Source organism: Furipterus horrens, unplaced genomic scaffold (assembly GCF_987537825.1).
Source record: "Furipterus horrens unplaced genomic scaffold, mFurHor1.1.pri manual_scaffold_4, whole genome shotgun sequence".
Classification (NCBI taxonomy): Eukaryota; Metazoa; Chordata; class Mammalia; order Chiroptera; family Furipteridae; genus Furipterus; species Furipterus horrens.
Window position 1 is genome coordinate 62,045,154 of NW_028327174.1, and position 13,700 is coordinate 62,058,853.

The 13,700-nt window shown below is 36.4% G+C and overlaps 1 protein-coding gene across 1 annotated transcript in view; it reads right to left on the reverse strand.

The window, feature by feature from the left end:
• CUNH12orf56 (chromosome unknown C12orf56 homolog) overlaps positions 1 to 13,700 on the reverse strand; it is a 102,051-nt gene that overhangs the window by 20,595 nt on the left and 67,756 nt on the right. Inside the window, 1 exon segment of the mRNA XM_090275146.1 lies at positions 12,412 to 12,742. Coding sequence (XP_090131272.1) covers positions 12,412 to 12,742 — 331 coding nt within the window.

Consider the following 13,700-nt stretch of genomic DNA (forward strand, 5'->3'; position numbering starts at 1 on the left):
TCTGAAACATCCAAATCAACTTATTGCTACCCATGCAAAATATTTTCGGGCTCAAAGTCTAAGTTGATTACAGGGTTCCAAAATTGGGAAAATATTGGAATAACTTTGAGCATGAAATATCAAAAGAGCATGTTGCTTCAATGTATACATTATACAAGTGCTCCTCTACATTAAATCACATCAGTGTTCAAAATCTGCAAATTACATTGCAAAAAGAAAATTATTGGAGAGAGATTCTGCGAAGAACTGTATCCACAATAAAATCCCTCACAAGTTTGGGCATTGCTTTTAGAGGCCATAATGAGAGTGCAGCATCTTCGAGAAAAGGCAATTATTTGACCAGTTTAGAGTATTAGAGCGAATATGACAATTTTTTAAAGTTGCACTTATAAAAGTATGGAAATCAAGGTAGCAGACATGTAAATTACTTATCGCGTCAGACGTGCGATGAACTTTTGCAAATAAATGCTGATTCTCTTATGGCACACATTATGCAGGAAATAAAATGCGGAAAATATTAATAGTATTATTTTAGATTCTACACCCGATGTTGTACATGTGGATCAACGTACTTTTGTAGTGCGCTATTAGCAAATAGGGATGTTAAAGAAAGATTTTTAAAGTTCTTCCCTATAGAAAGACATGATGTGGAGTATCTAGAAGAGACAGTTTTGTCTACCTTGCAAAATTTGCCAGGAGATATAAAATATTGCCGTGGACAATCGTACAACAATGCAGCAAATATGTCAGGCAAGTACAACAGTCTGCAAACAAGAATAAGACAACATGCCCCATCAGGCAACGTTTATTCCATGCTCCAGTCATTCACTTAATTTAGTTGGTAATGTTGCTGTAGAGTTGTAGTAATGCTTCCAGATATTTTTTATTTGTGCTAAATTTGGTTTTTTCTCTGCATCAACTTTTCGATGGAACATGTTGTGCAATAAATTGGATAAAGGTTCTTATACATTAAAGAAATTGTCAGATACAAGGTGGTCTGCCAGGATTGATGCAGTTTTAGCACTAAAATGTGGCTACAAAGATATAAAAGAGGCATTAGATGAGATATGTAATTCCACAAAAGAAAATGAATGATTATAAAACTGCTGTAATGACAGTCCTATGGAATAAAATTTTGCAAAGAATCAATGCAACAGCTGAATCTTTACAATCTATTGACTGCACAATTATTAAAAGTGTCTTTATTAAAAAGTCCAGAAATTTTTATTAATGAAAACATAAGACATAATTTCAATGAAATAAAATCAGAAGTTAAATAACTAACAGAACATTTGATGATGATCACAAGTGAACATGTACAGAAAACTAAAAGGAATTTTTTTTACATAATATACTCTACGTAATATGCGATCAGTTAATAGCAGAACTGAACAGACACGGAAAAATCTATGAAAATGTTATAAGTAATTTTAAAGTTTTTTTCATGTTTACATTGTGTGTAGAAGAAAAAAAATTCATTAATAATTTAATAGAAATGTATAAAGATGACATTGATTCAAATAATTTTAAAAATGAGTTGGAATAGTTTTTAATCTTTTTAGATGAAGAAGACACGTGATCAATTAATAATATATAAGAAAAGCATTAAATATGAAAGCAACTTTTCCAAATATGGAAATTATTTTGAAAATTTTGTTAACCATGCCAATTTCAAACGCATCGAGGAAATGCACATGTTCTTGTCTAAAAAGAGTAAAAAATTAAGAAATTCAATGTCAAAGGAATGACTAAATAATATGGCTCTTTTATATAGAGAGAGCTATTAAAATTACTGATTGTTATGAGATAGTTAATAAGTTTACAAAATGAAAAGCAAGAAAAAAATTAATTTAAATATTTTCACATTTGTAATTTTAATTTAAGTAAAATTCTATGATTTTTTGTTCAAATTTCTGATTGTTACTATTATACATATACTATCATTAATTATAATTATACTTTTACATATGTTCAACTATTCAAAACTATGATTATCCTATCATTAATTATACATATCAAATTTTATTGGAAATAAAACAGTAGGACATATTACTTTTTATTTATTTAAAAATATGGTTAACATGTATTTTTATTTTCCCAGTCTCTCTCTTTTTTTTTTAAGGGGCCCAACATTTTCTTCTGCATCCGGGGCCTCAACCAACCTTAATCCACCTCTGATTAGGTCTCTAGTTGTGAAAGTCTATGAATACACAGATGATGTGATTGTAACACTCAAGTCTCCTATCTATATTTTTGCTACTGTGTTTAGCACCATACCAGGCACAGGTGCTCAGTGAATGTTGAATGAGTAAATGAATGAAAAGCTCTTAACGATTTGATTCCTACCTACTTTTCCAGTTTTATTTCCTATGCCCCCCCTTCCAAAAAAACATATAGTTTAGTTTACACTCTGGCAAAATAGCTATTCAGTTTCTGAAACACCTCTTCTGCTTTCACACTTCTGTACCTTTGCTGTTGCCATGCCCACTGCCAGGAATGCTCTTTTCTAATATCCCAGACCATGAAAATGTTAGTTTTCTTATTTCAAATGGTACTTCCTTCATGAAGGTTTTATTGAATCTCATGAAGATATAAACTTTTTCTCCTTGTCTCATTAAAACTTGAACCTCTTGCTTATTTATTATCAACCACCTTATATTGTAATTATTTTATGGTTAACTTTTATTTCTCTTAAGATACATATATATCGAAGATAGGCACTGGGTTTGTTCGTCTTTATAATTGAGTAGCACACAGTTGACACTCAGTAATTACAGTAATCAGTTTGCTGATGCTATAGTATGAACCCCAGCAAATGTTTATTGTTTTTCTTAATAAAATGTATGTGTTATTCTCATCTATGGACATTACTCAAACTCCAGAAATAGATTGAAATTGTACCTTGTCAACATTTTCTTTCTAGTTAATTCTGCAGGAGATTGAAGTACTCAGTAAAACTCTCCCTTTGTGTTTTAAATGATCATGAGTTTATTTAGTTCTTTTAGTGACATCATTAGCATGATTACAGTTCTTATCTTGTGCTCCTCAGAGATCTTGTGAGTATTTTTTCCCTAAGTATGTATGTATCCTTAAATCAATTTATACAATCATTCATTGCTGTCATCTTGCCTGCACTGCTAACAAGTGACATTTCCATCCATCCATCCATTTACATGTGAGGCAGAGGCCTTCAAGGAGACCCTTGGGGCTGTGCTTTCTGCGGATTATTGAACATTTTTTTCCACAAATAACCTCTTCTTGACACTTAATGATAAAAGCAAATATTGTCTTCCTTTAAAAAAAAAAAAAGAAAACTACCACCACCTGCTAGGAGAGGAGCTAGAGCACAAATTATCCCAGAACTGGGCCTGGAAATGAGTTTGAGAAACTGCCCTCTTAAAAGCAGAAACACTGCTATGTACTTTAATTCCTAAAACTTCTAGCCCTCCTGAGAAAGGTTTGTAATACTTCATTTGGAAGATTCTAAGGATTTAAGACAAAAGATATAGAGGTGGACAAAATTGTCCTTTCCAAAATTTGGGATAGTCTTTATTCTGACCAGTGTATGGGTAGCAGTCCTGGATTAGAACTTTCCAAGTCTCTTTAAAGCATTATTCCTGAAATAAATGCTCTTCCATTCAAGCCCTCAGCAGTTTCTATTTTAAATAAAATTCTCTCCTTTCCCCACACTCGTCTTGGAATACAGCTGTAATTGTGCCTAGTGTCTGTCTGTCTGTCTTTCTGTCTGTCTGTCTCTCTCTCTCTCTCTCCCTCCCTCCCTCCCCCCTTTGTCCTTTTCTAATCATATCTTGGCCCTTCTTTTTTTCATTCTCTTTATTCTAATTTACATCATAATATTTAGTCATAAAATACTTTTTCCATTTTTTAAAGATTTTATTTATTTTTAGAGAGAGCGGAAAGGAGGGAGAAAGAGGGGGAGAGAAACATTGACCAGTTGTCTCTCGCATGCACCCCAGCCAGGGGCCTAGCCCACAACCCAGGTATGTACCCTGAGCAGGAATAGAACCAGTGACCCTTTGGGTTGCAGGAGGATGCCCAGCCCACTAAACCACAGCAGTTAGGGCTATGCTTTTCCATTTCTGAGGTAATTTCATAGTCTTCCCGACTTAGTGATCTTTTTCAAAACATTGATTTCTTACTGACACATGAATATTTTCTTAAGTTTAAATTTTATTGTCTATAAATACAGTTTTATTGGAATACAGCCACACCTGTTCATTACGTATTGTCTTTGGCTGCCTTTCTTGCTAAAACAGAGTTGAATAGTTGACAGAGACCATATGGTCTGCAAAGCCTAAGATATTTATACTATCTGGCCATTTACAGGAAAAGTTTACCAACCCCTGGTCTGCAACACAGTTGGATTAGACTAGAAAGGATCTGGGGTAGGAAGGAGGAAATATCACTGCCCAGTGGAAATGGATTCTTAAAAAATTAAAACAGGAAACAAGCAGGCAGAGCAAGGGAGCAAATCAGGGTGTTAGGGAGCTTAGGTAAACCACTTATTTTCACCTGAATCAGTATTATAAGATCCTTCCAAATCTGCACTTTCCCCATCTTGCAAATATCTCCCGGAGTTCTATTCCTAATCTACTGCTCTGGTCATACAGTGTTCGTCAGAAATCTCCAGAGGTTTCCCATATCTGCAGACCTTTCAGTCAGGACCACTTAGCCAGGGTCCTGCATGATGTGACTGCATCTTAATTTTCTAGGATTCACCTTTGATAGAACCAGACACCCAGCCTGAATTTCAGGATTCTGTGCTTCCACTCATACTTTCTATACTACTTGGAATGCATTTCTCTGTGCCAAGTCCAAGACACACCTTATTATTGTTATCGTGAACTATTTCAAGCATTCAGAGTAGCAGCAACAATAATATAGGAATATCTGTGTGCTCACCACCAAACTTTGTCATATTTTATCATTTTGCTTTGTTCTTTAGTTGTAACAAATTATTACATCTTTAGTTTAAAGTTTTCTAAATAGGCCTCCTTGATTCACCCGGTAAGGATCGCACTTTTCTGCCCTGACCAGTGTGGCTCAGTTGGTTGGGCGTTGTACCATGGAACAAAAGCTTGCCAGTTTGAGTCCCATTTTGGGCACAGGTCTGGGTTATGGGCAACCAATCGATGTTTCTCACATTGTTGTTTCTCTCCCTCTCTTTCTCTCTCCTTTCCCTTCTCTCTAAAAAAATAATAAAATATTTTTTAAAAAAGAATAACACTTTTTTCTTCCTGTGATTTCCTGTAACACTTCCCTTGTACCTCTAATATCTGACCTATTCTGCCCTTGTAAAATATTTTCTTTCATTATTCCTTACTACTATCATTCTCAGAATGGACTCTCAGATAATCCAAGGAAAAGACAGTTAAAGAAAATTTTTGTTGTGTTTATTTAAAAATGTACATTAGAAGTATGAACATACAGATACTTAAAAATATATAGCTAGAACATCAACTCCATGATTTCCCAGATATTCTTTGGGATATGGATAACATAGGTAAAGACATTAGAAAATTATTGAGTAAACAATGGTATTAGAAAAATAATGAGTAAATAAAAATATAGATGATATGGCAAAAATTTGAAGGTTGTACTCAATATAATTTAGCTTGGAAAACTTAGCTTATTAGTATGGGGATCCAGCTTTAATTATTTTTATATACCCTAAGTATCCAACTAACTCAGAAGAGTACCGAATTGAATTGAATTGATTTCTCTCTGGGACAGTGAGATTTTTGAAAATCATATGGAACCTGCTACACAATCTGACAGACCACTTTTAAGACATTTCCCCCACACTGAATATCCCTGACACATATGCCAGGGACAGATGGTGTGTTTTTTTTTCCCTCTCCCTTCCTTGTCTATTATGACAAGTTGCTCCAGTTGGGGCTTGATAAATATGAATAATGCTAATAATAGTCATCTTCTGAAGGAATGAGGACTCAAGGTTGCCATAATCCTCTTGTTAGTATCGCTTCAGTGGACCAATATCAGCAAACCTTAATTTGTGGATTTGGTTCAGTAGACACACACACTTACTTTCCCTCAGAATACTTTATGTATTTCTTAGAGAAATAACCCTCAGTCTCCTTAAAAATCACTGTTTAATGGCATCTTTTCATTGTTGTTAACCCTGAACCATATGAAGTCACATTGGCAACTGAATTTGGTCTGGAGACTTGGTGGTGAGGAATCATCTTGTGTATCAACCAATACTCAATGTTAACCAAATTATGTCATGTAAGTACAAAATTGCTGTTCTGTCTAACAGCTTTTCGGAGTAAATGTGACCCTTTCAGAAGTTTCATTTCCCCTACCCTAAAATGACCTTATATACATGCAGATATCAAAGGATCCTGCTAGTGGTGAAATCTTTCACTTTATTTCCTTTCTTTTAGCCTGTGTTTTGAGGTGGGCTTTTGAGAGTATGGGGAGTGGGGTGAACCCCTGAAGCCTCTGAGTCACAAAAGAAGATTATAACATGTTAGAAGTTCGGTTTAACCCCCAAAGCTTCATTCTTATTGGACTAGATAAGCTTCTAAGAAAAGCCTATTAAACTTCTGTAAATGGCTTTAACTTCATTTTCTCCTACTGCTAAGGCACAGGTCTTTCCTGATCCTAAAACTCCACGCCAGGCCTGGCTTATAACCCGAGTATATAACCTTATACTTTATCATCCAAATGAGGATACCTCTGAAAATGAACTGGGGTACTGGGGAAAAAGGCTTAAACCACCCAGGGAAACCGTGATGTTAAGTCACTATACTTCAAACGTTTTGAGCCCTTTTTCCTTTAGCAGAGCCTATCAAATTAGGGTCTAAATTTCAACTTGAAAGTTGGTGGGGTTTCTTAGCGAATTTGAAGTTTTGTTTTCATTTCAATGAGATTCCTGTGTTTGCATTGTTTACATTGATGCATTGTTTGTCCCTTAGTGGGAGAAGTTTAATTGTCTCTGGCCAAAAAGAGAACAGAAGCAGAATTTCACACATAATGAAATGTTCAAGCCAAGTGAACGTCAAAGGTCAGCATGGCCTTTTAATTAAAGACATGTTCTGAAAGAGAAAAGTGAAACGTGCTAACAAAGGAGCCTATGGTGTACATTCTACCATAATTATTTTGCAGGAGGAGGTGGAGTTTCAGCAAAACAGCATACAGCATACATGACATTAATGATGTTAATTTGCACTTAATTGTATAAACTTTTAAATTATAAATTTGTGTTGATTTTATGAGAATAAGGAGCTTTCTTAACCTACATGTATGTTGGTTCATATTAAAGAAGAATGATAACAACAAAAAAATCTTCGTCAATTTTAAGTTTAAGATCAATCAGTGCTCCTGGTTAGAGCAGTTTTGCTTTTATCCCTTTGTCTTCCTAATACAACTGTGCCCTCTGGTGGATATAGTTGCTAACAGAAATAAAATATTCCCTTTATAAATGTGTCCTTTCAAAATTCATTTGTAGGTCAGCTTGCTGAAGAAAGAATAATTTCCCTATAGACACAGTGTTACAAATAACAGCAGATATTGCAAGATAGCCCACAAAAACCCATAGTGACCCTGTGTCCCTTGATCTAAAACTTCCTTCTCCTTCCGCTGCGCCTCCTTGCTGCCAAAACAAACGAATCACCATATCCAGTCAATGCCACCACCAGTACTACTCTGCTGCCATCACCACCAGAAGTAGAACAAAGAGAGAATGGGGTAATGCTTTGGTCAAATCCAGTATATTTATGGGCACAACTTCTGTCCTGAAACCCCAAACTCCTTTTGGAACCTTCAAAGGAATGAGCCACCTAGAAGGAAACTTAAAGGTCCTCTTTGTCTCTCTCAGAATCTTGGGGCAAATATTAAGCAAACCTTGCTTCCTTTTTGCCTGTCCCATTAATAGCTCCTCTTTGTTCTCCAGAGTCAAAGTCACCTTCCAAGTGGAAGAAAGGAAAAAGAGACCCCCCAAAAAATGGAAAGAAAAGAAAACCCTTTGACACAATGTTTCCCCAAACCTAGAAGCCAGTAACCTCTAGATAAATTTTCAAAGACTTGTCTCCTCCAAGCCTTCTAACTTAACCCACCAGTCCCTTTAGGGGCTGGCTGGAAGAGGAAGGTTGAGGGAAGAAGCAGTCTCAGTGTGGTTGGTGCACATCATACACCATCAACACTGGTGGTCAGCTTTGCTGTGTGGGATTCCTAGGGCCCTCCCTGATGAGTGCCAGTGACATTGTGGATCCTGCTGTATCTAAATAAATTCAGATATCCATCCCATTTCAAAGGGACTAAAAGAACTCTGTGGAAAATTTTTAAGTCCATTTAAAGTGGCAAAAGGGAAAATTTATACTATGGTTTTAACAATGCAGAAAAATTAGCTGGAAGAATATGTAGACAAGTAAAACAGGCTGGTTAGAGATACCTGGTTGTGGTGAGTTATTTAATTTGGAATTCCCCTACAATTGATTTAATGTCACATAATTTTAGTTAAAATTAATGAAAGTGTTCTTCATTGTTTTATCTACTGCTAACACTTTTTCTTTTTAAGTTGAGCTCACAGAAACAGGATAGAAAGTGGTTGCCAGAGGCTCGGGGATGGGAAAATAGGGAGGGGTTGGTACCTCTTCACACTTTTCAAGGCTACAATCTTTCAGTTATAAGATGAGTAAGGTCCGAGGATCTATTGTATAATGTGGTGACCATAGTTAATTACACTGTATTGTATAATTGAAAATTGCTAAGAGAGTAGAATTTAAATGTGCTCTCTCTCTCTCACACACACACACACACACACACACGCAACAGATAAATATGTGAGGTGATAGATTGATGAACTCAACAGAGGGAAATCTTTTCACAGTGTATATGCATTGTACACTTCAAATATCTTATAATTTTAATGTCAATTATACCTCAATAAAGCTGGAAAACCCAATCCTTTATTACATCTCACAATACTGTGGATTGTCTGGGTAGCTCTTCTACAGGTCTCATTTTAGGTAGCTCATGAATTTTCTGTAAGGTGGCAGCTGGGGCCAGGGCTCCTCTCCATGGTCTCTGTCTACAGGTTTCCTTAGTCTATTCCTTCACTCAATGTAGAAGAGGCACTTTGTACCAGGCACTATTCCAGGTGTGGGGAAATATGTTGAGCAAGACAAATGAGGGCCAAACCTTCATGGAACTTCCATTCTTAAATTCTTGCATTGCAAAGTATAAGTTAAGTAAATTTAAACATTATAAGGTGATGTAGGTGGGTGGGAGGATACTTTGGAGTGATCAAAGCAGCTTTCTTTGAAGTCACATTTGAATATCTGGGGGAAAAGCATTTGCCAGTGCTAATTTCCAGGGCCTGAAAGAAGCTGGGATATTCATTTGAGGGGAAAGCCACAAAGGCCAATGTGTTTTGGGAGTAGTGAGTGAAGATGAGAATGATTGGGTTAGGTCTCAGAGCTAGTCAGAAGCCAGGTTATGAAAGGCCTTGAAGGCTATGGTGAAGACTGGATTTCATCCTGGGTAATGAGAAGCAGTGGATATGTTTTAAATCAGAAATTGTATTGATTTTCTTGTTCGAAAAATCACTCAACTCACCTTAGAGAAAAGATTGTATGTGTCAAGGGTGAAAGCAGGGTCACTTAAATAGGCTACTGCAGTCAGGTAATGGAGGTTTGGATGAGGGGAGTAGCAGTAATTATGGGAAATCAGTAGATTACAAACACATTTTGAAGGAAGTTCTAATAAGCACTGCTGATGGATTACATTTGGGGGATGAAGAGAAGGGAGCTAATAAAGTTTCTGTCTTTAGCAGTGGAGTGAATGAATTACCAATTACTGACATAGAGACTGGTAGAAGAACAGATTTTTACTGTTGGGAAAAGCAATCAAGAAAATTTAAATTCTATTTTGAACATATTTAAGTATGTTATCCCCATTCAATAACTTGTAATTGAACTATATGATTTTATTTAAGGTTTATCCAAATCTGTGCTGGAATAGGTGCCATACTATCTGGGAACTCAGACTAAATGATATGTATTTAAAGTATAAGTTCATTAAGCAAGTTAGTATTTCGTTAATATAATAGATACTGCTTGTGGAGGGGTTTTTATAATTTCAACCATATGAAATTATGGATATTGACAACTTTGAACTTGAAAATGGCAATTCCATATGGTTCATCCCAGTATATACTAGCCACAGGACTATTGATTTATATAAAAATGAATGAATATTCAGAAAGACCCTCAAGGTTGTCTTTCGTTACCTTGTTAATTGCTAAAACTAAAGTTCTGAAAGAGGTCAAATATATTACCTGCCAAAAGTCTAATGACAAATTAAGTAGGCAGGCAAGGGTCACAACAAGGTATTTCTGACACAGCATCTGTACTCTTAGCCACAAATTACAACTACCCTGATTTCTAGCTATGGAATCATGCTGCCTTCCCCAAAATGAGAAAAGCTTCAGATCCAAAGACACAGCTATACAGACACAAGAGTGCTCAGTCTGACTGGATGGAGAATTGCTGACTGTCTCCCTCCTACAGAGAGCCAGAGCCAAATCCAGGTGGACCTTACAGATTGGTATTGCATTTTAGAAGTAAATGCAATGAACAAAGAGAAATCAGACAGCGAGTTAACACTATTAAAGTGTGCTAAAAAATTCCCATCAAATTCATTACTTCAAGAAATGTCCAGCTTCTCTTCCATATTTATCACATATATTAAATACAAAACAAGTGATTCTAACCTCAGAAACAGAAAAGGTGATGCCACAAGTTGGAGCATATCCCTGCTTCGACCACTTTTATCAAATGCCTTATAGTGTATTACTGTACTCTCAAGCATTTCTACACAGAATTGAAAGTGGTACTACCAGTGAGTGAGAGTTAAATGGAAACATGTAAAATATTATCAATTATAAGAATGCCAAGCTTTCTCTCTTTACATAGTATCTAGATTATCTAGATTTCAATAAAATGAAGAAACTCTTCACTTATTTCCTTTCACACTACCAATGAATCAATTAGAAACTCTGCATCAGTTTTATCAGTAATTACCTATTCAAGTCAAAGGCTGAAAAAAGTTTCTATGACTAAAAAGCTTTCTCTCTACCCTCAGGAAGAATACTTCCCATATAGCTCTTGCACTGACAGGGTCAATGTAGAGCCAACAGTCCTTCATGGTGGTAAGCAGTAGAAATAGCCACTTGTCAATTAAGTCACACTCCTGCTAATGGAAAACTGGATTTTTTATTTTTTTAAAATTATTTATTTATTTATTTTTAGAGGGGAAAGGAGAAGGAGAAGGAGAGAAACATCACTGTGTGGTTGCCTCTCACTTGCGCCCCCAACTGGGGACCTGATGTGCAACCTAGTTATGTGCCCTGACTGGGAATTGAACCAGCGACACTTGGTTCGCAGGCCGACGGGATTTTTATTTTAATAACTAAATGAATCTGTCCTTCAATGATGTAGAGATCATGGGTTCTCTGAACCCCAAGCTTGGTCCAAAAAATAAAGGCAGTACTTATTAACCCCTAATTTCTCAGCCAGCTTTGGTATTATCTTAATAATCATAATAATGAATACAATTTACTGATTTCTTACTACATGCCAGATACCATTCTGTGTGCTTTACCAACCTTTTAATTTAAATCTTCTAACAACCCTGTGGGATAGGTTATATTATTATCTTTGTATTGACTGAAACTTAGAGATGTTAAGTAACTTCCCAAGGTCCCAAAGTAGTGCAGAGCTGAGATTGAATCTCAGCTATTTGGGCCTCAAAATACCCATGTTCTTACCTCCTTAATATGTATATTTGTTTTTTAATGGTAGAGCTGACTGCTATGAGTGACTTCACTCCTAGTGGAGGTGTAGTAAGTGGTAATGCTTGTATTATAAAGGTGGTCAAAGTCCAGAACCTTGAACCCAGCCTGGAAACTGGCTGCTTATCTTCTTGGCGATCCTTTGTTATTTGTGTGATTTTCATGTTCAAAATTTTTCTACAATTAGGTTTCCTGAAAAATATTTTTTTTGTGTGGTTGAGATCAACGTTTAGTCAATCAAATATGTCTGATCACTAATAGACATGGATTACTTAGTGATTTTCTTGGCTTGGGCAAAAATGCAAAAATACAGCAGAAAAGAATTGTGACAGGATAACCCTTCAATGTATTAATTTCTGGTTTTTCCCCTCTCCCAGACTGTACATATGATTAGACATGTGCCATAAGAAAATGAAGATGATATTCAACCAAAACAGCCACTGACATAGAAAGATTCAGGTACAGAGATTTTGCTCCCAGACATTAGATAAGGTATGTTCTCACAGCAAACACAATGCCAGGATGGAAGAGGTGACATTGACAAAAAGGCACATGGGCAAGAAGCCCCAAACCCTCTCTAGAGCCCAGAGCCAGAGCACTGGTTAGAAGCTGACAGGGCTGAGTTGATTCATTGTCATTCTGTAGGTTCCACCATTCACCAGTAGGCAATGCACTTTGTCCACTTTTGTCCACTTTGAAGTGTTGTCCACTTTGAAGTGTTGCTTGCCTGTGTTCCAAGAGTATTTTCATATTCTTCCGATTGACCATCTCTTCAGAATAGTCCTCCATATTACAGCCCAGGACACTCATAAACACCATTTTGTTCCTCTTCGTGCTCCCAGGTTGGAGAGTAGCAAACTTGTAGTCCTGATGGGTTATGGTGGAGGGTGATGTTGGTGACAGCTGAAAGAGAAATATTTGGTCTAAAGAAGGCAGGATTATTTGGAATCAGTGTGAAATCATCCATTGAATCAGAATGGCAGAGGAATGCACTCACTACTCTGCTCCAGGGTGTTAAGAAGTGTCTTATCATAGGTAGAAAGTATTAGAGCTGCAAGAGAACTTGGAGAAATTCTATTCCCACCCTTCTATGTAGCAGAGGAGGCCCAGAAAGTTTACCTGACTTGTTCAAGGTCAAATAACCACTTAGCAGCTCAGGCAGAACCAGAAATAGGATGCCCTGAGTGAGTTGTCTCCACTGCACAGCACAGGCAAATCTGGTTTGAGAGTTCTGTCTTCAGATCTAGATTTCTCTGTGATACTCCCTCAAATCATGCTAAGTTCTTAGAAGGCCAAATTCAATAATACCTCACAGTGATACCAAAGTTAAGTTTTTGTTGGATTAAATTAGTTTATTGCCATAAGATAGACATTTTTTAGTGGTTGGGAGATCCTAAGTGCTTATAGACAATTTCTCTTTCACAGAGACTCTACTGGACTGCTCACACTAGCACAGAGGTATCTGAAACAAATGCATTTAATTTTGTTGAAGAAAGTCTAAGCTTTGTTCTCCATGATAAATGAGGAACTGACGTTCCTTATGCCTGTGTTCTTCTGCTCATTCTTCCATGAATACTTATATCACTAGAATTTTTACAGGTGGACAATGAGGGTGTCATCCTATTGCTCAGCATTTCTCTAATGATCACTTGGTAATTTATACTCCCCATAACAATTTACCTTCGGCTATTGCAGTGGCCACTCACCATTATTACACTCACGTAACTCATCAGGTCACACTTTCTCCATTTGTTCTCCACAGGCTTCTGTTTCCTTTATAGTTTTTTATGTCTTTAGAAAATTTTTTTTTTTTTTAGAAAGAAACACTAGTTTTTAGCACCACTTTATGTATGCCAATGTA